General features: G+C 38.3%; 2 protein-coding genes across 15 annotated transcripts in view; both read right to left on the reverse strand.

Moving 5' to 3' along the window:
* The window catches only part of LOC148426788 (focal adhesion kinase 1-like), a 46,970-nt gene that overhangs the window by 8,156 nt on the left and 11,708 nt on the right, over positions 1-27,106 (reverse strand). For 2 of the 14 annotated variants that reach the window (XM_088411315.1, XM_088411307.1), the window contains 26 exons: positions 24,336-24,613; positions 24,100-24,266; positions 22,133-22,220; positions 21,938-22,017; positions 21,782-21,844; positions 21,634-21,688; positions 20,815-20,955; positions 20,027-20,104; positions 18,607-18,714; positions 17,739-17,856; positions 17,443-17,491; positions 17,122-17,192; positions 16,717-16,734; positions 16,206-16,262; positions 15,249-15,269; positions 14,457-14,554; positions 13,446-13,530; positions 13,249-13,349; positions 13,056-13,171; positions 12,331-12,431; positions 12,150-12,239; positions 11,831-12,035; positions 6,564-6,675; positions 2,671-2,748; positions 2,361-2,549; positions 1,020-1,193 (listed from right to left, as the gene is read on the reverse strand). In XM_088411315.1, the coding sequence (XP_088267441.1) occupies positions 1,020-1,193; positions 2,361-2,549; positions 2,671-2,748; positions 6,564-6,675; positions 11,831-12,035; positions 12,150-12,239; positions 12,331-12,431; positions 13,056-13,171; positions 13,249-13,349; positions 13,446-13,530; positions 14,457-14,554; positions 15,249-15,269; positions 16,206-16,262; positions 16,717-16,734; positions 17,122-17,192; positions 17,443-17,491; positions 17,739-17,856; positions 18,607-18,714; positions 20,027-20,104; positions 20,815-20,955; positions 21,634-21,688; positions 21,782-21,844; positions 21,938-22,017; positions 22,133-22,220; positions 24,100-24,266; positions 24,336-24,569 (2,697 nt within the window). In that variant the 5' untranslated portion in view covers positions 24,570-24,613. Of the gene's footprint in view, positions 1-1,009; positions 1,194-2,360; positions 2,550-2,670; positions 2,749-6,563; positions 6,676-11,830; positions 12,036-12,149; positions 12,240-12,330; positions 12,432-13,055; positions 13,172-13,248; positions 13,350-13,445; positions 13,531-14,456; positions 14,555-15,248; positions 15,270-16,205; positions 16,263-16,716; positions 16,735-17,121; positions 17,193-17,442; positions 17,492-17,738; positions 17,857-18,606; positions 18,715-20,026; positions 20,105-20,814; positions 20,956-21,633; positions 21,689-21,781; positions 21,845-21,937; positions 22,018-22,132; positions 22,221-24,099; positions 24,267-24,335; positions 24,614-27,106 lie in introns of all 14 variants that reach the window. The other 12 variants (XR_015865170.1, XM_088411318.1, XM_088411308.1 and 9 more) reach the window with 12 other exon arrangements.
* LOC148426789 (uncharacterized) lies at positions 5,199-6,133 on the reverse strand. Its single transcript, XM_088409457.1, has 2 exons — positions 6,110-6,133; positions 5,199-5,928 (listed from the first exon to the last, which is right to left on the reverse strand). The coding sequence occupies exons 1-2, from the start codon at positions 6,131-6,133 to the stop codon at positions 5,239-5,241; spliced, it is 714 nt and encodes a 237-aa protein (XP_088265583.1). The 3' UTR covers positions 5,199-5,238.

Here is a 27,106-nt window from a genome sequence, read left to right on the forward strand (position 1 = left end):
CCACCTGCCTGCAAACACACACAAAAACATGCGCACGCGGGCACATGCTTGTAAAAATGCGCCATTTTATTGGAATTTTTCCTTGCTTAATTGTTAACTTTGTATAACTACACTTTTTGATTTGCAGAGGCAACCTCATTATCATTTCTGCATACAGTGTGACAACAGGTACAGAAGAGGGCACAATAGAAGTACCTGGATTTAGGTAATCTGGGAAAGAAAAAGACGCAAGACTATAATTTTCCACTGTCATAGAGCTAACCGTAAGAGTCTAAAATTAAAATAGCTCCAGGTGAACAATTGTTTTCCGTGTTCAAGTAATTTGCTATGACAGCAACAGGAATTTAATGTCTCAAATTGAGAGCAGACTTGAGCTGTTAGAAACAGAGGAGCTACTGTCAGCAGACTAAAAGCTGTTGACTGCAGTTCGGTAACAGGTTTGTTAAGGACTTAAGGAGATGAAAATTTCCTTCACTACAACTAATATGCCTTAAAGCAGTTCTCAAACGGGGGTACATTATATCACTTTGGGGTGTATGTGAGATTTTTTTTTTTTTTTTTTTACAGATATCAGCAAACTGGATTTAATATTCTTCCAGGAACAGTTCATTGCTGCAACGTGTCCTGGAGTAATTTCAGTACCTGGGTTTAAAAAAAAGGGGGGGGGGGCTTCGAAGCATTTTCTTCTTTCCCCGGGTGCCCACTTATTAATGTATGCGTAAGAAAAAAAATATTATACACACACACACACAGAGAGAGAGAGAGAGAGAGAGCGAGAGAGAGAGAGAATGTAACACCAAGTGTTACACAGGTGGAGCTCAAATAAAAATGGCAATAACTATTAGGGAAAAAAAAAAAAAACAGATGCAAGCAAGACCATGCAGGTACCAATAACACAAGTTCACACTCTAGTCGAAGTCCAAACATGTTATCAACCTCTTTGTAAGATTTGGTTATTATACCAATACTCGCACTTGAAGGAGTAGGTGAAAAAAAATGTTTAAAGAACCTGATCATACATGGCCTGTAAAGTTCTCTTCTTGTCCTCTGTGTGTGCTGTGTGTTACCAGCAGCCTTTCCTCCTGCTCCAGCCACCTCTGATCCTCCTCCATCTGCTGCTGCTGTATCATCAGCTGTTCCTCCATTAACAGGCACTGCTGGCCTACACACTGCTGCGTGTCTATTTCCCTGTCCTACACACAAACACACACACACACACACACACACACACACACACAAAGACACCACAAGCATGCAAAAAAAACAACCATGCACAACAGCAAGCATACAACATGGGGACATGGGGATGAAGACAACATGCACAAATATATATACAAAAATCAATAGCAAATGGATGAGACGCAGTAGCAACACAATAGACAGACAATGAAAAAAATGAATGTGTATGCCTCACACAATACTCACAAAAAGCTAAGCATATTCAGCCTTTGTATGGAATGGTATGATAAACAAAAGCAATACTGTACTGTAACTTCAAACAGGTGAGCTTGCCCTTGACCCTTTTGAATCTTTTGAAGACATGTTGAACTTTTCCAAGTTTCACTTTCTCTTGCACTTTTTCTCTAACAAGGAACTTCAAGTGTATGACTGAGCCAATAAATTTATAACCAGGTGTACACCTATTTTTTTTTTTTTTCATGGGTTACTACATGAGTACCAGAACATAGACTCCTTCAAAAGAATGATACGCAGCCTATTTAGGCAGCTTCAATAGACAAAGATCCTCCGACTAGGAAGGCATGGGACGCACATGCCTAGCTTTATTAAGGATGAGGAGAAAACTATTACTGTATTTCTCTGTGTAAAAGTTGAGTTTTTTTCCCCTCATTTTCAACCCCCATATTCGGGGTGTCGACTTAAACCCGCACAACTCTAAACCAGACAATTTTCTCCACATATCTGTGTTTGAAAAACATGTGAAATTAGTAAACGATCCATGCTCTGATCTCACCAAGTCACTTGGGTAAAGAAGGCTTTGGCAAAGCATTTCTGGAGATCTCCATTTCAAACAAATTGGACGGGTCTGACGGTGACTACCCAAGGAAGAGTAACGTTGTGTGATGTTTGCGCCAATGATGACCAGCAAAGAGAGGACGCCCAGATTACTTTTTTAGCTTTTCGACAAATTCAAATTCAGCTTTGTCAAAAAATTAAAGCATTGAACCTTCAAATCATTTTATTGTTGCAACATTAGTTTCAGCATTTGTTTCTACGCTCGCGTGCGTTCATTGCCTCGCACCTGTCCTGTTTCTGCCCCACCCCTCCCCTCCAAAACCGCAACAGTAATTTGCTGTGTCTAACATAAAAGACAAAAGTTGAAAATTCTATAGGTGTCTTACCTCCATTGCTGAACCCCAATGTGCCATGTCTTGTCCATGTGGCTGAGGGAGGTGCTGTACATGTGAGTGTGCATGGACATGGTGGCGCGGGTGCGTGTGCGCGTGATGCGTCTCCAGCATTGTGGCCTGCGGGGGATAAAGGGCACTGGGCACTGAAGGGAGGGTGTGGGGGCCAGGGTAACCTGTCATCTGAAAAGCAGAGGAGACAGAGATAAGTAATGAATACAGCCAAAACACTCACTGTTGTGGGATATAATGAATGCAGGACATTCTCTGCATAGTTTACTTGAAGATGAAGCTGTCTACATACCTGGTAGTGTCCAGGGTGCTGGGCACTGGGGTAATAGCCTTCACTGGAGCGAGGGCTGGGGTAACCTGGTCTACTAGGCTATGATGAGAGGAAGGGATACAGAGGGTATGGTAGGTTACAAAGCATGATATACACTGCATCGTTCACACAAAAAACACAAAACTCCCAATTCATCAGGCTATTAGTTGCCAAATAAAGCAGAGAACAACTAGATGCTGAAACAACAGCGACCTGTTAGTTGTACCAACCAGCACAACAATAGGGCTAATAATCAGGCGCAATTTAGAGTTTCTCTGAGAGTTAAGGAAGATGGTAACATATGGTGTTATGGCTGAAAAACCAACATTCCAACTAGGTTCAGTCCTTGTACCCCACTAAAACACATTTGCTAAGAACACCATCTACTGGTGGATGATAGTAGGGGTTTGAAACTAGTACAAACAATATTAGGATTAGGGCCTGACTAATATGTATTTTTTAGGCCATTAATAGGCCAGTTAAATAGAATTAAATTTAATAAAATAGCAATTTCCTGCCAAGGTTTTTCAATAAGAATGAATTATACACAGATTTTCACTAGCTAGAAAACTTGTCCCTGCGAAAAGCAGGGTTACTGTTTAAAAAAAGTAGTAGTACATAGTGTATTAGTTATTTGACAGGTCAGCTCGGTAGAAGAGTGATTAGCACGTTTGCCTCACAGTTGAGAGTCCCGAGTTCAATTCCAGCTTGCTCCGGCCCTCCTATATGAAGTTTGTATATTCTCCTTGAGCCCACATGGGTTCTCTCTGGTTTCCTCCCATAGTCCAAAAACATGCACGGAATATTGGTCATTAGGCTGATTATTTTTGGCCATAATCAGCCGATGTAATTGGCTTGCCCTAAACAACATGCAGACACAATTAATACTGTACAAGTGTTTTGTTGTATCTATATAGCTGAATATATAATGTAAAAAAAAAAAAAAAAAAAATGTATATTATGGACCAAGAATTAACATAATATATTTTGCACAGATATTATTTAAAGGCAGACCTCACTGGACAATGTATATATAAACCTTCTGCTTTTTTTGTTTTTTAAAAAACAAACAAACAAACAAACAAAACATCTTTTTGAGAGACAAAATCTCCCAATTCTTTCCCCTTCACCAGCATATCTTTACAAAGAAAAAACAAAGTGTTGAGTTGCAGAGCAGAAGATTTGAGGCACAATTCATTGCCAGCACGCAGACACATTCATCATCATAAAGTTGAAAGTGCTGGCCTGACATACAGAAACAGTGCTGCCACAAACGCATGTCACAAAGACTTAGAACCAGTCTGGAGTGTGCGGCTGTAAAAATGTTTGAATGTGATGTGCTTTCAGCCAAAGTTAATACGATTTGTATTCTTAGACGCTCTTTTACTTCTCCACATCAGCAACTTTAAATTAAACCTCTGCAATGTATAATGTTATATCCGTAGTTCACAGATTTAGTTGAAAACACACTTAAGCACAGATGCTTATCCTGATATTACTTAATACATTTCGTGGACTTCTCTATCTGTTGTGGGCAAATTCACAACTGCCCACACCTGAGTCAACATTTGGTTCCATATTTTAACTGTCACATCTTTAACATGGTTACAGGTTAGTAAGGTTAGTGGAGTAAAGATTTGGACAGAGATTCTGAGCAAGCTATACATAGGGAGTGATAATCTGAGGACACATCAACACAAAGCCTGACGCAGACAAAAACAAACAACTGCCATGACATGAAACACCACCAAGGTCAATCAGCAGCACGCTGGCAGGCCGAGCACAATCATGCTGACTTCACAGTGATGCTGTTCTTGGCTCCAAACCTTTCAAAGTCACTTCACTGACATGATTAATTGAGGTTCGAAGGGGCAGATAGGGTTAGTAGTACAGGGAGGACATTTTCATCCAAGTGTTGAAATATTCTTGTTTGGCCCGCTACATTGGGGCATTGTCACATTGTCCAATTAATGAAATAAACTTTCAACTAAAAACAAATTTGTAATAGTTTTGCTTTAAAGCTGATTCATTCCTTAATAGTCGTCATGCTTAACCGAGAATATCAGATCGATACCAAACGTTGTGCCGTGCTTTACACGAACTGGCAAGGGAAGGTAATAGATAATATTCATACTTTATTTTCATGGTATTTGTACAGCATTTAATACTTTGAAATTTGCTACGTCTGCAGATGACGCTAGATCACTGTGTTTAAAGGCCATTAAATAACAACTATGGAAAGGGAACTAAAAATAAAAAAGTATAGTAAATACTGTGTTGTAATTTTCTAGGCTTGTGAACAAAGAGTGTGATTGGTTTGAAGAGAATGTTGCAACATTTTAGAATGCACTTCCAGAAGCAAGTAAGTAGTGGTTGTTAAATATATGTTACTGCAAAACTGCATAACCTGCTTTTATTGTTCTGCGAGGAGGTAGCATACAGGAGGTACTAAAGGATGTACAGGCAGTTGGAAGAGAGGCTGGCTTTCGTTTGGGTGGATGGGGAGTATTGGCGAACAGAGTAAGAACAGAGAGCACTGGGGTTAGTTTATCAGAGTGGAAAAGTGAGCAGAGGTTGTAGGGGCTTCACACACTGGGGCTGGAGGTTAGAGACAGGTTGGGGGTAGATCGTCAAATCAGCTGGGCATCTGGGAAACGGAGTGCTTTCATGTTCAGAATATGTCTTAAAACTGGCGTTGTGAAGGTTCAAGGCCAAAGCATCTGACAGGATGAAACACTGAGAATTAGGACAGTGATAAGTAGCGAGATGTGTTAAGTGTCTTACAAGGGAATGGGAGCTGTTTGCTTTTGACTGGAATGAACAGAGCAGGTGGTCATCAGAATGGGCATTTGTCGTGTGGGTGCAGCTGTCATTGGGCAGGCTCTCTGAATTTTGAGGACAAAAGTCAGCATGAGACTGCAGGTGGAAGCCGAACTCTGGGTTTATGTGGCGCTGGGAGTAACAGCAACTGTGATGGTTTTTTGGGCGAAAGAAAGGCGATTCATAGGGAAAAGCGGAACAATAATGGGAAAAAATGAATGATGAAATGGGAGGAGGTATGGGAGAAGCGTAACAGGTAGATAAATGAGGAGGGTTTCCAAGGCAGGGGGGAAGCTGGGAGGGAAAGTGCTGGTTTTGGTTGCAAAGGTGAGGAGAGGAAGTTGACAGACAATCCAGACCAACGGTGGACTGCAGTGAAGGATGAACACTGGGCTGCAAACACAATAAAAACAAAAAAAGCTAGAGGAGCCACAAACGTGTAGATAATCAAATTGTGAGAGGAATGCACAGCAAAGCTGTAACCAAAATAAATTTCAAAATTGGACTCTGACCCTTGGAAATGTTAACTTAAAGAACTGAACGGGCACCAGTATGCATTAGAGAAGCCTTACAAACAAACATGTCAATGAAATGAACACACCAATATTTTCATGACATACTGCATGGCTTTGAATTTAAAACTATGAGGAGGATGTCCCTTAACAGATGTTAACAGCAGGGAAAATATGGCTGTAAGCAGGAATAAAGTAGCCAGCAGCTGGGGCAACAAGTTGAGAGGAAGGCGGGGTTAGGGTTTCTGACTCATGATATGCAAGTGGTAATGTCACATTTTCCAGTTCCAGTTCTTATTCAGGAAACTGTGGTGTAAAGAGAGTGGTTTGATTGGAATCTCATCAGTTGTGTTTGAGTTGTGAATTGGGTGAAGGAGCAGCATTATGGTAAGCAGCATAATTAACTCCAGAGAAGTCAACCATGTCATAGAGAAGCATTACATTTGGATTCAAAATATACACACTGTTGCTGTGGGTGTCATCAATCAGTTATGTAAAATTTATCTGTTCGACTCAATTAAAGAGAAGCAAGAAGTCATCTACCTTGGGTGGCGCTTCATCAGAACCTCCCGAATCCCAAGATACAGTGACCTGCCTCCTCATCTCCATTCTGTTCCTCTCCTTCTGCTGGGCCTTTTCTTCTTCTAATATGGTACTGCAAAAAGGGAGAAAACAACATAGCAACATGAGAAGATTCTTTATTGCATGCTAACTGCAGCTCCAGGTAGCTGATTTAAAAAAAAAAGCAAAACACAAAAACAAACAAAAAAAAAAAACACTTTACCAGTGCTGTCCAGACGTTCAAATGAGATTATTTAACATCTGTAATTAACTGATCAAATTAATCTTTTTAATCTCACCTAAAGATCTCTCTCTCTCTCTCTCTATTTATATATATATATATATATATATATATATATATATATATATATATATATATATATATATATATATATATATATATATATATATATATATATATTTTTTTTTTTTTTTAATTCAGACAAATTGTGTTATTGTGGCAGATCTAACAACAAAAAAGTGGTTTCTGTTCTCTTTCTTTAACAGATGCAATTACCGTATAACCATTTACCATCTGCTTATTTAGGGTTTAGGCTTATTTAGTCCCAGAGTGCTGGCTGCAACATTTAGTTTCAACCATCAAGAGGTATTATTCTATTTTCTTTGTCAACTGTCAAATAGTAAGTAAATAATATTAAAATAAAATATGGTCCATCTTGTCTATCTCTGACTTGCTACTGTGTGATTTCAAGTTTTGTTTGGCAAAGAGCTTTGCTATGGCTTGCTAGATTAGCGTCTCTGTTGCTATTGTTAGCTGTTGTTGCAGTCAAAGGTGAGTGTTTTGCACTTGTAAGGTAGGCTGAACTTGAGCTGCTTTTGTAGTGATGTAAGCTCCCTTTTACAAAGAATTCATATTACTCTATCTTCACCAAAGACACCATGGGGAGGTTTTTAAAATTTTTCATTTTCCAGCCTTCCTTCTGCTGCTCAACCCAAAACAGGATCCTATCGGGTTATTTTAAACCCAATGATAACCAATGTGTGTGATTGACCTTTGTTTTCCAACTAAAGCACAAGCAGCTCAAATGCATAAAAACGGATCTAATAAATGTACAGAAAGCTGTTAGAAATGACAGAAAGTAAGAAATTAATTAAGAGATTAACACAATTAAAAAACATAATGCTTTAATTATGATTGTAATTAACAGACCACAATTAATCTGTTATTTTGACACTCAACACACAATCAACAGTACTAGTCAAGTATTTAATACTACATGGACCCCTCAAGAAACACTAACACCAGAAAAAGCGATACATCTTCATCACTTTACACCTTTAATTACAGGGACACAATCTTTCAGACTTCTTTTCATTTGGGAACACCTCTTAGACAAAAACTAGAATATAACCATTCACTTAAGTGTTCACATAAAAGAGAGCAATAAAAACACTTGTCATAAATTTGAAAAGAAAGTTGCGACTGCTTTAATGAGTACCTTTAGATGTAAGCATTGGCTTTAACAGATTAGCATCAGAAATGAGAACATTTTCAAATCTTATCAGAAAAATGTGCAAAAAGACTTTTCCCTACTACATCAGCTCTTACCGACTAAATCAAATCAGAAACATCCCCAGAGCGGCTGAAGAATTCATCGTTAGAAAAATAGAAAAGAAAGTAGTTGGACGATCCGACACATGCTCTACACGCGTGCCCTCAACAAGACCACATTCTATTTTGAGAAACATCATCATTACCCCCCTGCTTTGTTGTCTCTCACCATGTGTGTTTGGGTGGGTCCCTGCACCTGTCTAAGTTCATCTCTTAGCAGGCCTTTATTTTGCATTAGAACACACATATATACAACTCTTAGCAGGGGGCTTATAGAGGAAATACTTTAACAAACAAAAACATATACTTAATTCATATTTGCAGTATATATGTGCAGAGCTTTTTCTTGAGCCACCTATCATTTTTGTTGAGTGACCTTTCTAATCACTTTTCTTCAGTAAGTCAAGATAAAATAAATCAAAATGATGCATTAACAGGCCCTACACAGGTAAAAGAAATCATGTAATTGGAGCAGTGACGTTAACTTCAACTCCTAGCAACATTAACACTTATTCCCACCAACACCATACCACCATCTGGTACAACAAGGCCAGTTTATTTACACAGACCATGAAGAAAGCTGACACTTTGATTTTGCAAGAACCACATTTATTTTAACGCTGTTCTCACCTAAGAACACATTACCACCATATACCTGTGGCTTATAGTCCACAGCGACTTATCCATGGCAGAATGTTTTTTTTTTTCGCTCAATTTTTGCTGCTGCGGCTTATATACCGGTGTGTTGGTTTTTTTTTTGTTGTTGTTTAAAAGTAATTGGACCATCGTGGATTTCTCCATGTACTCCCTTGAGTGCATTCTCCTTTTTTATTAATGGCAGATAGCAAACAACTGTTAGGTACAGGACATACCGCTGCCTACGGTATGAGAGTGGAGCACTCAAGCCTATCCATCAGCCAAGTTGCCCTCCATTTCAGCTCTGCCTCAATAAACCGTACCCTCCAAAAAAGTGAAAAGTAAATGAATCTCGTGGCATGCCGGAGTGAGAAATCACGTGATGTTCAATCTCGCGAGATCTCGTCTCACAAGATTTGTCTTGTGAGATCTTGTCTCATCCCAATATCAACCATTTAAACAAAGGGAGACAGAAGAAGAAACTATTGAAGAAGGGATTTTGAGTTGGATCAGCTATTTAACTCTGCAGTATTCTGTCAATATAGTAAATATATAGGCTTGGTTTCATATGCCATATGTCATTTTGGCGGGTAGAATGGCAAAAAAAAAAACAAAAACAAAAAAAACCCAAAAACAAATCACAATTGTGAATTGCTTAACTGTGAACCATCGCATAATAACATCACGCAAGGGCAATTCAATTTGTTTTCATTTTAAATGACCTTATTCAGAATCCACAAACGCTGCCTAGTGACTTTGTATCTTCGCTGGGGGAGGGGGGGGGGGGCAAAATCACAAGCATTAAAAACTCGAAATCCGATCTGAGGTACTGAGTGGATCCAACTTTGCTTTGGGAATCAATTGAAAAAACATGAGCATGTTCAGGTATGAATGGTTAATCACGCAAAATAATGCAAAAAAGGAGGAAAATGCATTGCTGATAAGTACACCTTAGATATTTTACAAATTTAAACAAAGGAATAGATTTCGATGAGAGAGAAATGTTATGATTTATCATTTAAAACACTGATTTAACAGGTGTTTAGAATATGGCCACATGTCTCTAAAATGACAAATTGTAGCAAAATTTGACAATGTGCAATGCAGGAAAAACTATCTATCTGACATTGTTTAATAGATGCAAATTCATTCATTGACTAAATCCAATAAGTAGCTCAGCTCAAGTAAATTAGGAATCGTGTCTCACTACTTTTAAAGTTGTCATAACATTTGTTGGTCTTTGAGAAGAAAGATACAAAGAAGGTAAAACTTTACCTCAAGGATAGGATGATATAATTGCAGCGGTGTATCCACTCAACATCAACATTTACAGCTAATAAAATCCACTAATGAGGTGCACTGGGGACCAAACTAAAAAACTTCAACCATTCCAGCATCACTAACAAGAAAAAAACTTTATCCTTCTAGCAGTTTGACAGCAGTACGCTACAATGTAGCACGCAAGAAAAAAAAAAGATCTCGGCTAACAGTGCTAGAAAAAGAAGTGTGACTACTGGAGTAGAGCGCTAGCGAAGACCCGCTTACTTCTTCCTTTCTTGCACTCGTCTCATCTCACTCACTATTCTCTCTTTCTCTGTTTTTGTTGGCAAGCTGTAGACCCTGGCAGCTGCCCACTGTGTAAACACACACACACACACACACACACACATTGGTCCTCTGTCTAGTAAAACTGTAAGGGAAGCTGAGAGCTGCATATTTGGCAGGCGAGACCTATAATTGATAATCTGATATAAATGTTTTCCAGACCAAGTGAGAACCAAACCCGCATAGACCCTTAAAGGCATTACTTCTACTTTGTAGTAAAGGCAGTCAAAGACTTTTATGAGAATTATTGACCCCTTCAAAAAACAACCCCATTAAATTAAAAGACTCAACATTTTGTCAGTTTGGCACTAGTTTAAATTCAGGCCATTAACACAAGCCATCAAATGCAAGGCATATTTGTGCAAGATGAATGGGGTTAACTCAAAATATACACAATATGAACAAATACACTGAAGGGTGATTATGATGACACAAACTTTCAGCTAAAATGCGAAAGAAAGAGGTGTAGTGGAGCCAGCAAAACTAACAAAAAAAGGAGGTATCATGTTGGAATTCAAGGTGTGAGTCATGCTGGTTTGGGGAAAATGCATAAAAACCACAGCAGTTAAGTAAGGATGCTTACTTCCCTATATTAAATCTTGAAAAGAAGACAGAAAATGTAGCACAAAAAAATGTGTACAACACTGTGCCCATTTCATTTTTGTAATGAAATGCATTTAGAGTTAGTGCTTTCTACAATGTGCAGTGTGCAAATTTTACATGAAGAATGACAACATCAAAATGATCTTTTTTTTTATGAATTGTCTGTCATCAAGGTCATCTTATATAAATGAAAATATAACGGTAAAAAGGGCATATTTCATACTACATACTAATGAGAATCTACATTAGCATACATTCAAAGTCTGCAGTAGCGACATTCATTACTTAACTGGACTACACAGAAAGACAGTGACATCTGCTGCCCAAATGATGCAAGAAAACTAAATTGTTACTGTGGTAAAAATGCGTTTTCAAGGAATGCTTAATGAGAAAAAAAAAACGTTTTTATAAAGCTCTTTTGTGGTTTTCATATTGTCCCCTTGTGTCATAAGCAACATAGCAAGTTATTCCATGATTTTTTTGGCCGTATGATCTTTCTGACACAACAAATGTATTTTTCTTTTATGCAGGTTTGAGATGGACTCATGTAATATGCAGATACAGCAGCAGTATGTCCATTGCCACTATTTCACAGCTACATCCAAGGAGTGGACAAGTACTATATAGAGGCAGATATGGCCACACTTTACAATGCCAGAAATTTGCAACTAGTATGAATCAGTAATGAATACCATTAGATATAAACGATCGTGAAATGAACAGGGCAATACCCCAGACAGTCTTTTCAGCTCACAGTTAGTGAAAAGTGAAACGTATACGTACGTGCCAAAGCGGAAAAGAAAAGTTCAAACATTCAATGTCAAATAAATACCTGAGCTGGGTTTTCAGTTCATTGAAGCGTGGCCTCTTGCTAGGGTCATACGACCAACACTTTGTCATCAAGCTGTATAAAGTGGGAGGGCACTGAGGGGGCATGGCCAGTCGTTCCCCATTCTCTATCCTCCCAATAACGTCATTGTTTTTCACTCCTTGGAAAGGCTTAATGCCATACATTAGAATTTCCCACATACAGACACCTAGACAAATTGAGAAACAAATAAATAAAAATTAACGTGAGTAAATGGTGAACAGAATCAGCTATTATTCAAATAATTTTTAAGTTTAAAGTTTAAAGTTTTTGCAGAACTTACCAAACATCCAGACATCACTGGCTGTGGTAAACCTTCTAAAGTTAATGGACTCAGGAGCCATCCATTTAATAGGCAGCTTACCCTTTGATGCTGGGAGATGGAAATCAGACAAACAGTTTCACATAAGCCAGTTTTCATTTCAATGTTTCTAATTATTAATTTATGGAGCTGACATTCTTACCTTTGTAGTAAGAACTGTCTTCCATGTATCTTGACAGACCAAAGTCACCCAGCTTCACACAGTCTACAGTTGATACCAGGACGTTCCGTGCAGCTATATCCCTGAAGAGTTTAAGCATAGATTTAGTCCAAAGCAGCTCTTCTCAAACAGTGACGCGGGCTCCTCGATGGGGGCGTGAGGCGATGCCAGGAGGGAGCTGGCGGGGCGCGGATGACTCCAAAGAATAGGCTCAAAAGGTAACTCTAAGTTCAAAAGCTAACATTAGTTGCAAGTTTAAAAATGTTACAATTTTAGGTGGGCTTATACATTTTTTTTTGGATGGATATTGATTTTATTTCCAGTCACAGGGGCGGGGCTGGGGGAATGTTTTCTCTTTCCCAGGGGGAAAAGTATCCAGTATGTGACGAGAATCCTAAATGTCATAGTCCTATTACGCCTCATAGATTTTACCATTAGTTCCAGTGCCCAGAAGCTGTTATCAAATGCGCACAACTAGTCGCAACCATAAAAAAACACTTGTTCAAAATATTATTTGGGGTAACTACAGTACCAAGATGTACCGTTAAGTGAGCATCCGAAATGGGATTGCTCAGCCTTGGCGCATATAAGTGCTTTGCTCATTGGTATTCGAGGTGTCTCTACATCTATTTCTCTTCCAGAGATGAAGTCAGAGATAGACATGATGGATAATAGATAAACAAATCACTGCAGACAAGGGAACACACCTGTGCACAAAGCGTTTGCTTTCGAGATAGGCCAATGCTGTGCTGAGCTGGTAGGAGTACAAGATAAGAGTGGCCAGGTCGAGACTATACTTTCTCACTTGCAGGAAAGAACGTAACTATGGAAAAAGCAAAAGAAAAACACGTTAAGAGTACTATCTACCATGATAAGTCATACCATGAGTCTTTATCTTACTTCTCCAAGTGTGCACAGCTCCATGATGATCCAGACTGGATTCTCTGTAATGACGCCCATCAGCTTCACAATGTGAGGATGGTCAAACTGACGCATGGTAACTAGATGAGATGATATGATGGCTTTTCAATAATACTCTCCAAACATCCAAGTGTAAATATCATTACTTTTTTTCAAACACACATTTAAAAACTCACGTGCTTCTTGGAGAAATTTTTCCCTAACGCTGTCCGATGTTGAATTCTTACACGTCTTCACTGCCACAGACAATGCAGGGTTCTCCTGTAAGATGTGGATAAGCCAAAACATGTAAAATGATAGACAATACTACCATAGACAACCCAACATAGCAAATATATATATATATATATATATATATATATATATATATGAACACACACACGTACACAGGCAGTGCTTCTCAACTGACACAATGACAATACCTGCACTCCTATTATTGCTAAGTAGCAACACAAACATGTATTCAAGTTGTCTTTCAGGGTCCAATTTTCAGAAAATGAAAACAAACATTATGAAAATAGAAAATATAATGAAATGAAATGAAATATCACAATGACATAAAATATAACCACAAAATATAAATTTCACCTTGACGACACTGATCACTTCTTTTTAACAAAGCCTCTTACATAATATGTTCGCTGTATGAATGAGATTTGTAATCCTACCCTGAGCTCTCAAAGAAAATATCTTAATTTCTAATTACTGCTGATTGCATTCAATGCGAAGCAGTTTTGTAAACAAAGAGAAAATGATCTAAGTTCAGAGAGGGTAATGATAATTACAACGGTTGAGGGATTAGGATTTTATTATCAAATAAAACCATTTAACTGTAACCACGGGATCATTCACAGTGGAGCATATTTAAATAAATATATTTTGATTTAAGCCTCTTTAAGTCTCCATGTGTAGAAAACGTTTGAACATTGTATCACACAAAGAACAATATACTTTTGTTCTCTTGTGTATGTCTGGAAGATTGCTGAGTGCAGAGATTATTTTATTTGAACAAAAGTGGCAGGGTACCAAGCAATTACAGTAAGGAGGGCGAGATACCCTTGATTGTCTAATCAGTATTTACGACTGCCAGTATCTCTTCCACGGACATTGTCGATCATGTAGATTAGCGCACACAGACAATAAATCTTACACATGATTCCTAGCAAATCGTCTCAGTGAGTACTCACTGGGCTGATGTAAACCCCTTGGTGGACGTCTCCAAACTGACCCTCGCCTATGCAGCGGCCCAGTTCAATGCGATCCCGTTGAATTTCATAGTCCTGTGCTGGATATACAATATACACATGAACACAAGCACACACGGACACAAAGTGAAGACAATTAGGACCCAACATTCATACCGATATCCACACACACACTTACTAAGCTTGTCAGAGTGCAGCGCACAGACTTGTCATTTGCAAAAATTATCTGAACATATTTTCATACAAACTATGGTATGCAGGCTAGGGTGCATAGAGTTTTCCCTTGCAGCGTAAAGTATGTTGCTAAGAGGTTTAACTGGGTTATTAAAAAAAAAAAAATGTCCATCTACTCTGGCAAGCTTGGTAGCAGTCTGCATGCAAGAACAGCATCATCAATTCAAGCCGAACATGCCGAATACCAAAGTTTAAAGTCAAAATTGTACTGCATGTTTTCCTTAAGGGAAGAGTGAAGATGATAGTAAATGTGAGAGTCAGTATTATTTGTTTGACCCATTATACTTTTAATTTGTAAATGTATATTCCCTCCTTTTTCTAATAATTATGTCAGACACATGGGACTATTTTGCCCCCAAAGTGACAATACAAATGTGAACACAAAAGGAAGAGGGATGGGGTTGCACGTACAGTAACACAGTACATTCATTTGTTCTGTTTACTGTTGCAGGCAGACATTAAAAGAAGACAACAACCACCACCAAATCAAAGTACCACCACAATATTATAACTAGTCATATGGTATGTTCAAATCATTACCTTGATCTAGTCCATAGTATTCTGGGAAAATTGGTTATTGATAGGAGACAAAATGACTAGCTGTGAGTACAATGACAACCATTCTTTGAATTTTTCACAGACTGTTGATTTGACAGAGAGTAAGTTAAGAAAAAGTCACTACGGGATTTAGAAAATGTACTGTATATCTAGCAGAAAATAGCAAATATTCACAACATCACACTTTGCTAGTGGAGACAGTCAGTAGTATAATTTAGTGGACCTGTCCTATAACTTATGTCCATTATAAGTGGATAGTTCATCTTGAGGAAAAGTGTATTCTTGAACTTGTGACATAAACTATAACGTGGGCTTATACCTGTAAATATTTTGACAATGACAGCTTTTGAGTATTCCTCTTTCTAGACAAGATTACACAATCTGGCAAAGGTGTTTGTTCCTTCCACTGTTTTTTTTTTTTTAAGAAAACAGCGAGAACACTTGAGTTCAAGACTTTTTCTCATGACCCCATAGGTCATTTGAAGATAACAATAAGAAGTTTACACTTGAAAGAACAACCAACAGAAATGTAATACCTATGATAAAAGGGATGTATATTAGATATAAAAATAGTTGATAATAGCAAGTATATGCACATGAAAGGTTTTATAGGCTATCACATTTTTAGTTGAATCCCATTTCGCATGTGACTCGCTCTTGTATGAGATGTAATGGTTCAGTTATCGCACCGTATTGATCTCATAGTACAAGCATAATTGTGAAATCATGGAAAAGCTCATGGTATTTTAGTAATGTTCATGATAATTTGGCTGTGCATTTTCCCACAAGTTTTTGGTCATAGTAAAATTTCTTAAAATCATATATTTATGCACTTCTATTATGGTCCACTCCAGATTACAATCAAGCATTGAACAGCTCTCATTTTGTAACATGAATTCCTTGTCTTGAACGTTAATGCATGGCTTTTGGTATACTTACTTGAAGGCATTGTATAAGTGTCCTCCTCATCAATGATCTCAGCATAGTCGTCTGTTTCTGTAGTGCCAAAGGAAACAAAAAGGAAGAATTAAGCCTGAAATGATGACTCAAAAAAATGATACCTAAAATAAGACAACCCCCTAAATACCCAATAAAGTACACATTTTCTAAACTGCATAGTAAATGAGTTATTAAACATGTCTCAACACAAGTACCTGTCGAAAAGAATGCCACCATATCCAACTCGGAGCACATTCACAACATTTATTGTCAGACTAACTCACATGCAGGTGACGGGGACCAAAAAAGACTGATGTGTAGTGGTGAGAGGCAGACACAAAGAGGAAAAGGGAGGGATTGAACCGGCTGTTCTTTCCAGAATGTGTCAAGAAAACAGACTGAGTCATGGAGAAAGCGACATCACTCACAGACAAAAGGATAGATTCTTTGAAGGCATACAACAAAACCTAATTAAGCAGAAATATCAGAGAAACACAGAGATATAGTTTACCATCGCCGCTATTGTGCCCTGTAGAAGCCACATGCACCAGGAGATGCATACAAAGAAGGGAGAGAATGTTAATCATTAGTATGCATGTATCTAGCGTTGTATTTCACTATACTGATTCAATTCTTGTGCTGTTTTTCATATAACTGCAAGCGAGTCAAAAGGTTAAAAAACAGGGAAGTAAAGAAAGAAAGAAGTCAAAGATAAGTGGCACTGATGAAAGCGCTCCATGCAAACATATGGGGTGAGAGAGACTCTTCATTGCAAGCAAAGAGGGGGCTTTATAAGTGAAAGAGGGGGCACACACACACATCCACAAAGACTCCAGTCACTCAGCAGTCATTCAAAGCATTAAGATGAGCAGAGGCTGACGGAGACCGAAGGAGAAGTCCATAATGCATCTTCTACCTGACACACAAACCGCTCTGGTTCGTACGCCGTCCATACGTTTTTCCATCCGTCTCTCGTGATTTGATACTCTGCATTGAAATCATTGTTAACGCTCTGTCATACTAGTCATTGCTATTATGAAATATGAAAACCGAATCCCAAGTTTTTAGGCTTTCAAAATGGGAAATGTTATTTTTATCTAAATGTTATCTAAATGTTAAATAAATATCATGAGCTAGTTTATTTAACATAACACCCAACTTTACTGCAGGTTTATTCAAATGTTTTTTTGAACAAAATATAATGTGGTGCAGAACGTATCAAATGTTGCAAACTTACTTTGGGATGGATGGTAGCGCTCTATCACCCTCTGCAAAACAAAATAAAGCTACTATCGTGAGAGCCAACACATCGCTGTTTGCAGACAGTTATTTTTAGAAAAAGTCAAACACAGGAAGGATTTTCAAAGTGACAAGTATCTCCAGTCAAAAGCAGAGTTAATTATCTGGTTGGATGACTATTGTACTATATTGACAAAATCAAACACTCATCCACAGTCATATTTAATCTTCACATAAGACACTAGGTGCACTGGGAATAAGCCTAAAATCCATGGAAGAAGGAGAATGCCCTACCCTTGTGGACTCTGACAATGAATGAGTGGCTCGTTGAAGAGAAAAGTCGACAGTAACCATCAATCAAATCGGCCATGTTTTCAGCGGTAGTCAAGGATGCTGTGGTGACTGTGAGAGGCTGCGCACACAAAAAACTCACACATTAGTCTGATAAACAACACAACGTTAGAAGCAACAGCTTTCAAACATATACAGCCAGAGACATTAAATTTGCTGACCCGTGCACCAAAAAAGACAGTTGTGACGAGATGTCAACATGTTTTTCCACTTCCACATTGTTCTACAACACACCCACCATTGACCTACACTTGCTGACACTGTCTACATCTTTTCCAGGACGCTGCGTCATTACAAGCCTTTAACAGAGATTCACAAGCATGTGATGGTGGTTACACGTATAGGTTATGCAACAATTCTGATGGACTTACCGTCATTGTGAATGAGGTCTACATAAATCCATTATTTGATAATCTCAGCGTGACAACATGAGAGACTAGTGGCATAGGTGTGTGTGTGTGTGTGTGTGTGTGTGTGTGTGTGTGTGTGTGCGCATGTGTACATGTGTTTTTGTTCCTGTACAACTATACTTGTGAGAACCGTTTTGAGTTTTCTACCAACATAGTGAGTACATTTTGAAGAAGTGAGAACTTTTATGCCAGTCCTCACTTGTACAGACCTTTTTTTTGAGGGTCATGACTTGCTTTTAGACAACAGATTTGAACTGGATTAATGTTAAGGTTAGGGTAAAGGTTAGGGTTAGGCAATAAGTTCTGATGGCTGTTTAGGGGTTAGGAAATGCATTATGTGAATGTATGTCCTTACAAGTATAGCCATACAAACATGTGTGTGGGCGTGTGTGTGATGTCACCTCTGGAGCTCCAGCTACGTTAAGTTGCAGCATGCCTTTCCTGTCCTTTTCCTCCAAAGGTGAATACTGGATGGATTGAACCTGGCTGAAGTTGGCCAAGTGGGTAGGCTGGAGACACAAAAATAGATCACAACTATTTATCATTAAATATGTATTAAATGGCCTGTAACATGAAAACAAAACTTTTTGGAGCTTTTCACAATGTTTCAATGGGGATTTCTCACCCTATACACTCCCAAAGTATTACTTTCTTTCACTGATGCTCTAGCACCAACCCCTACAATGCAGATGAAAACACCTTGAAGTTCCCTTATGACAATAGGAGCAAGACAGGATCAATTCGCAACCCCGCACACAGCCTGCGCAAGCGAAAATACTCGCCAACCTTATCCACATCTTTTAGTTTCGTTGTGGTTCAGAGAGATTTTGGCCACGTAAACAGCAACGTTTCATTTATTTGCTAAAATGTTTTGCTGTAGAAATCCTGAGGTAGCCAAAATGTGTGTTTGGGAGCACACAGCCGTACAATTAGCGTCAGTAGTAAAAAATTCACCCATGGATGGCACTATTGTTATGAATACTGGCTTCCCATTGTGACTTATTTGATAGAAGGAATGTGTGTTAGTGAGAGTGGTATATTGATGCAAATTTGCATTTTAATGTCGGTAAAACGCCTGTTTTTGGCCCCGTTATTTGTGCTGTTGGAGTAGTCTTAATCAGCCGTGGGCCTGACGAGCAGTAAGGATCATGGATGCATGCATGTTGCGTGGCCTGCCGCTTGAGCTGCAAGATGGCGTGGCAGCTGCACCGTAAGAGCAACCACATACATGCACATATTATACTGTGGAAAGTACTTAAATATCCTGTTACGAACCCTTTAAAAGAGGGGTCACCAATGTGGTGCCCGTGGGCATGAGGTAGCCCCCAAAGATCAGATGTGTAGCCCGCAAGCCTGTTCTGCAAATAGCTTGGAAGTGATAGTACATGGGTGATTTTCTTTGAAGTTTACAAACAATTATACCTGTGTACATTACATATTACACTTGAATTACATTAACTTCAGCCGTGCCTTAATTATTGTGAAAAATCATTAACTTGATCGGTGTCTTCACATAAACTGGTAGCCCTTCGTATTACTCAGTACCAAACAAGTAGTTCTCATTTTCAAAAAGGTTGGTGAGCCCTGCTTTAAAATATGCCAACTGTACATACAAGACGAACCAGTAGAGGGTAGTGTTGTGAACTACCATTAACTACTCAAAATGAAGCATAGATAAGTAACTGGGCCCGAAGTGCCAGAAACTAGCGATATTCAAAAAGAAAACTTACCCCAAAAAAATGCTACATGTAAGTATGATATAATTGTGCTTCATACTCAATCAGAATATTAAGTGATTTGAAAGCTGATGATAATACTCACCGTTGAGCCCTTGTCTGTGAGGTAGCTGATTCCTTCTTCTGGTCCAATAGCTAACTCTACTGATATTACCCAGCTTGACTGAAAATACAGAGAACGTGCACATTATATAATTTCTGTAAATATTTCTGTTATATTAAATGCCATTTTACTCAAATGTATCGTACCTCTACACACCAAAGGAAAAATCTAAACTTAACGGCCAAGAAGGGCAAGAGAATGGCTTTGCATTTATGTAAAACAAAACAAAACAAAACAAAAACAAACAAAAAACACACCACACCTAAAAAAAGAGTAAGAAATACATAATTTCCCATAATTTCTTCATTCAAAAATTTGTCTGACTCTTGTCAGAAAGGAATTTAAAAAAGTAATCATGTTTTTTGTGGCTATATTATTCCTTGCATATGTATAACATCATAGCCGAGTTTGAGAGTTGGGCTACTTAGCTATACGAGCGGGACGAACACGATGAGAAGCACCTCTCTAAACAGTACATTTCTATATCACAGTAAAGTACAACTAAAGTAATTTTATTTTTAAATCAATACCTTTCTATCAATTCAATGAGCTGTAGTGTGAGAAAGTAAGATTACAGAACAAATGGAAAATGTTTTAACCTGACTGTTTGATTCTAGTAAGTCATTAACAAGATAGCATTCCACAGTGAGAGCTAAATAAATTTTGGGCTTCCACTACAATGACATGATACAGCTGGGAAACGTGTGAATGGCCTTCACAACTCCTCTAACTTGGAACATTTGGACTTTATGAACTGAGTGCTGTCTTACCCCTAATGCACATTTGAAGCACTCCTTATCAAAGTGGTAGATAGGGGAGATGATTTCAAAAAACTTGTGGATGCTCTGCTCATCGTTGAGGTTGGCAAACTGCTTAAACGTCTGCTGGATATGTTTACGAAGTGTCTTTGCCTGAAGAGAAAATGATGAAAGAGACATTTAAAATATCGCTATAGCACATTGACAACATTGTATTCAAATCTATCCAATCTTTTTTTTCCTGTCAATCTGGGTTCAGGTGTGCTCCATGTTGTATGCTTAGGTTCTGGCCCGCGAACGGGTTTAATCCGGCCCGTTAAATGATTTTGTAATATAAAGTATAAAAATGAGCTATCAGTAATGAAACACCTTAAATGTTTTCTGATTATTAGTAATGTTAATGTCTTATGATAGATACCTATATTATGCTTGTACAATTTTGGACAGTATCTAAAAAGAATAATTAACCTGCAGTTGCTGTTTTAAAGTTACAAAAATATTTAGCATGATTTTATTGGTCAGGCCCATTGGGAATAGATTTTCCTCAATGCGCCTCGCAAGCTAACACTGGTTTGACATCCCTTACTTAAAGAATGCAGATCTGAGATTTTAAACATAAACAGTTAACTACTGCCAATGAAACATGTGAATATGCTGCTCTGGAGGGCTCATATCATGTTTGTAAATCTGACTGATGACGTCAATGCCATGAACCTCACTGCACATCACTGCTTATAATCAAGTATTCATTGATTCAACCAAACAAGCCAGCAGACAGAATTAAATGGCAATGAGTGACAACATTCTGGCTACATACGTATTTGATCTTACTTTAAGAGAGTCCAGCAGGCTTTTGGGGAAGAACCTCCTCAAACCAACATCTTTCCTAAAATGATATCAGCACAAAAAATATATAGATTGGATAATTGTACAGTTAAACAAATTAGACAATGCAATTGAATAAATAAATAAATGTTACTCTAGGAGTTCATAGTTGGATTTCTTGTCAAGGGCATTTCCTGGCATCTCCCTGAAGAAACGCCTGTATAGTTGGGGGACGATAGTGGTTACAACCAACAGCTATCAATATAACAGTCTTCATGAAAGGCAACAGACACGCACTGCATTGTCTCACCTTATTTCTAGACAGCCTAGTTTCAAAGCGACCTCGTGATCCACTTGATCAGCGATATGTTGCATGTAGTCACTTTTTACCTGGATTAGGAGCAGGGTGGAAACAGCACAAACTTACATATTTGGTATGAAATCTAATTTATTATACTGTATTTTAATTTGATCTATATGTGTTTCTTCTTGTACGTTGTCACACCTGGTGATAGAGGTAGTTGAGTGAAGGCTTGTCTTCTGAGAAATGTTTGAGGTAACCTTTAGGGAAATAGCGCATCCGTAGCTCGTACCTGAGATTTGAAAAAAACAAAAATTAATGACAACGTAGACCATGTTAGATACTTTCACGCAGAAACTAAATTAATACCACTGCAGCATCCTAATTAGACTGACACAAATCTTCCTTGTGTCATTGTCCTCGAATGAATACTGTAGAAATATAAAGATCAGAAGATGGTGTTCACTGTAACCTTGATATGCAACTGACATAAAGCAGTCACTACAATGGAGGGAATTTGGGTCAGGAGAGTTGTGAGTAGGAATGCTACAAGCCTACAAACACATGACAGAGAAAATACAAACTGAGAACACATGAATAAGAAAACCGTTCAATAATGAATGAAGAAAAAGGTGGTACACTGAAGAGAAATTAGACACGTTGGAAAGCTGAGAGCCAGAGAGAAAAACAAAGATGTGGGTGAAAAAAAGGATGCAGAGAAAGATCAAAGTGGAATATGGTAAGCGTGGCCACACGAGACAGATGGGAGAGAAAGTAAGCGAAGGGAGATAGAAGAGTGTGATCAAATCAGTCTATCCCTTGGGCTGCTGCTGCCTCCGTTCTAACAATAGCTCAGCAGCAGCATCTCCTGTGGGCTTGCAACTCTGCCACCCTCTGAGGCACTACTCTTCTGTCACATGTTAGGAAATTAAGCAACTTCTCCACTTAAAATACATTTCAACAATGAGTGAAACACATCCAATGAAAGATGAAGTGGCACCCTTGCAATTATATGGTGTTGGTTTAAAACAGTTTTGGGTGTTAACGCGGTCCTTCAACCCCAAAAAGCCACCACCTTCCACCATATTTTCCAAAGCAGCAACAATTGCGTGGCTAGCCCACAACACAAGAGATTCAAAAACAAAAAAAGTATAATGGTTTCAGGCAATGGAGGCATTGTGAATGAGCCAATACTGTATACCCCTTAGTATTCACATAAGGTAAACACAGATGAAAGAACAACATGAAATAGAACTATCACAAAACATGTGATTAATATTTAACAACAAAACATTATTCTCCACCTAAAGTTAAGAGTAATTTCCAATTCTAAAGTGGTTGATGTTGGGTCCAGTGAAAGAAATCAAACAGTAAACGAGAATACATATTTTCAAAAACATCTCTTATGAATTCATGCTGCTATATACTGCAAAAACCATTGTAGTGACTTTACTATGTTAAACATTTTTGGGTGGATTGAAGGCAATACTGTATATACTCTAAATATGTTATGTTATGCTGCTGCTAAAATAATATTCTGAGTTTTCTGTAGTATTGCCCTAAATATGTCATACAAACACCTTGTGACTTGAAAGGTTTCAGTAAGCTTCAGTATTTCAGGTGAAGCTCCTTGTAGAGCTGAATTCAAAGAAAGCAGGGCAGTTATACTTATCAAGATGATGCGGCGAAAGGTCCAGATTGCCTATGAGACCGGTGGAAGTTGAGCAGCTGGCCAAAGCTATCATATGCAAAGGTACGCAAAGTGCTCAACTAAAGATAAAGAGGCATTTGCAATAGTTGAACTTAAAAAGGTCTGTTTATTGCTGAGTAAATGTAATGCATAATGTAAGAGCTACATGGAACGTAGTAATAATTTGGTATATTAAAAGGGTTGTCAGCATGGTAAGGTGGATCAGAATGTGTTTAGGGTTTCAACTATTAATATAGGCAATTATAAAGACTTATTGGGCATAAGAATTTGAGGTGTAGCAAAATCGATTTGAGTCATAAATTACTGTACCACGTAATGAAATAGGTATCACATCGTCTTATATTGAAAATATGTTATTTGTGCAATTTTGTCGCAGAATGCCCAAAATAGTGAGTGTTTACTGTATGAAGAAAAAAAAAAAAAAAAAAAAAAAAAGAGTATACTTTAACAGTGACTGTACCGCCACTCCTCCTGTGGATGCTGCTTCTCATATTTCTCCCTGACATGACAGACTCCCAAGTCAGGATGTAACCAATGACGTGCGTCTGTGTGCAGATGAGTTAAACGTAGGCCAAGTGAAGTGACACAGCGTAACTTGTGGATTTCGGCTATCTTCTGGATGACTCCCTTTGGAAAAAAAGGAGGAACAATGAAAGGGGCACAAGGTCATGATGAAAGTTCAATATGAGAACATACCCTGACATCAGTAGCATCACCATGTCTGATATTACTGGCCCAGGTGCTGGGTTCACTATTTGTCTCAAAGTAGTGGAAGATCTTCAAAACCCTGTCCATAGAACCTGGGGTCCGCTCAAGACCGGCGACAGAGCTGCTGGTACCGACACCGGAAATCCCGGAGCGGGATTTTACCCCACAACCACTTGCTGTGGAGTGATTTAGGTTGGGCTCCAAGTAGGAAGATGTTGCCATGCCTGACTCAGATGTTCTTACTCGGGCTATGTGGCCATCATATTCTGTAGAAAAACAAAGACTGAGGTGAAAATGAGACTTTGTACTTCAAGTGAGCTTTATAATCAAACAGTTTGGTTCAACTTGGGCAACTTCTTCATTGCTCGGTTTTTATTGCAGAACTCCACCGCTTAAGGTTGAAGGGGTCTCCATATACAGACAAATTGAAGGTGGCAAGGGCTGCTTTGAAATTCTTCAACTAATTTGATACTCTAAAACCATTACAATAAACAATACTGTTGCCTTTTGTTGACGTTAGGACAAAAAAACTATAGTTGTGGTTAGTGTTGCTATTTTTGGAATATTCTGAGAAGTGATCATTTTTATTCGTACAAAGATCAGCCAGACGTCAAGAAAAGATGAATAGACAGTAGAATGTTTTGAAAAGCGAAATCAAAGCTAATTATTAGAGGTGAAGAGGCAAATAGTTGAGGAATTGTCACAATTGGTCATTTGCTACTACTTTCTGACAACCGTTTCAAGTTTTTCTTTGTTTATAGTAGTTTTTTTTTCTAAATGAAATTAAAAAAAAAAAAACATTTGACTTTTTATTCATTCAACATTACTGCAACCTCAACAGATGAGACGAGAGTACATCCTCTGAGCTTGCATATACCATTTTTGATATTTTAAAAGATATTGCATACAAACAGACAAGTGAATCTGTTAAAATTTCCAATTATTTCTCATACCTCCTCAATTAAGGAAGTAATTTTGTGTTTGTCAAAATGAAGACCAAACAACACAGAAAACATTTAACAGAGAGACTGCTCATCCACTCATTTCATCCAAAAATGTAGAGGTCAACACACACAGCATTTTACACCACCTGACAAAGTTTTCCACAAAGACCATGGATCAATACTGGTTGTCCATTACCAAACATTAACCTTGGAAACAGAATGTTTGGGTTTAAGTTACTTTGCTGTTTTTCTGTACTGTACATTAGTCACCATGCAAATAATGAGATTCTCCCGAGCCTTACATTTTATCTACTGTATACTGAAAACAGTTCTGCCGACTTACTTACTTTTGCAAGTGACGTCATACACGCCACTATACTAGTCAATGGACAGTGGTAATGGAGTCAAGTGGCCTCGGTCACACTGTCATCAAAAGATCAGATACAGTACAGGTTGGATATGGGCAAAAAATATCTGAATTGGGTCACTTCAGGCTGCAGTGTGAAACTAGTCTTGGGTAGGTGGTACTACAAGTACGTCTGATACGTATCTGATCTTTAGACATACGACTTCAGTCTCAAAGTCCAGGTCCCTTTGTCACAATTCTGCGCTCAAAAAGGCGCGAGCAAATCTGAAAAACCAAAACAACAATAACGGACTAGGCAAAGGCAACTCAATGAAGCGAGAGCGAGGGGTTGTGTTTTGTCACTCTGTCTCTTTCTCACTCTTGTTTTGTTGTTACGGCACACAGGAATATTACTTAAATGGAGAGGATCACGTAAATGTTATGTTTGTAAATGTCTCCAGTTGATTCAATTAAGAGTGGCAAGGTATGCAGCCGATTGCTCCGGTTAAAGAACATGGAAATGTATTCCACTTGACTATTAATTGCGGTCTTTTGGCACATACACACAATCATAAACTTGGTGGAACACGGATTCAGGTATTTATTGCAAAATGACCACGAGCTGCGTCCTGAGGAAAAACAACTGCTTCGAGTGCATTCAACGTTACACTGACGCGGTTTTCACTGACCGCTCATAATGTGGGATATCTGTAACACACTTGTCTTAATCCGCAACAAATATGTAACTTACCAATACGAACACAGGAAAATATGAAGAATTTACAAAAGATGAGAATCATTCTGTTTTGCTACAGTTTTTACATTGTCGCCAAACTCTCGGTGCGTCCTATGAACGGAAACATAGAAAATACCAGAATTTGACCCCAAAATTAAGGATGCATCTTATACACAGGTGCGTCCTATATTTGTAGAATCACGTTAGTTGGTCGAATTAAACAGTATTTTTTCCATTTAACATTATGAAACAAAATGTACTTGGTACATATGAAATGTGTTTGATTTTAAATTGAAATAAAAAGACATGAGACATAGAAAGTTATTTGACCACATAATATTATGCATATTTACACAAGTTACGAACTGGCCGGTCAGCAAACAAATCAACAGAAGGTCTGGAAAAAAAGGGAAAAAAAAAAACAGAACTCACACAAGGTCCTTTTAGAGCGACTTAATAGAACCACAGTTTCAACATAAATCAGGTGATTTTAAGTAAATGAATTCTGAACCAGAAGGAAACGATGCGGTTCAAACTTGTACAGAGTAGATGTGTTCCTTGAGTAAAGGACACGCTGTGCTTTTCTGAAGCGTTTCCTCTGCTCACACCTGCAAGACAGCTAAGGTGACACTTTAAATCTGGCTATGACAACCCGATGAGCTTAGAGGACATAATAGGAATGTCGAGCACAGTCTGGTGTTCACTGACCTTTCCAAACCTCTTTCACTGTAAC

This window comes from Hippichthys cyanospilos, chromosome 3 (genome assembly GCF_059441005.1).
Source record: "Hippichthys cyanospilos isolate Australia breed blue-spotted pipefish chromosome 3, RoL_Hcya_1.0, whole genome shotgun sequence".
NCBI classification, from domain to species: domain Eukaryota; kingdom Metazoa; phylum Chordata; class Actinopteri; order Syngnathiformes; family Syngnathidae; genus Hippichthys; species Hippichthys cyanospilos.

Bases quoted from the DNA above. Each gene is read 5' to 3' on its own strand.
- LOC148426789 (XM_088409457.1), bottom strand. From the start codon at position 6,133: ATGCAGTATGTCATGAAAATATTG. The intron at 5,929-6,109 runs GTGTGTTCATTT...TGGCTCCTCTAG, and splicing joins AGTATGTCATGAAAATATTG to CTTTTTTTGTTTTTATTGTG.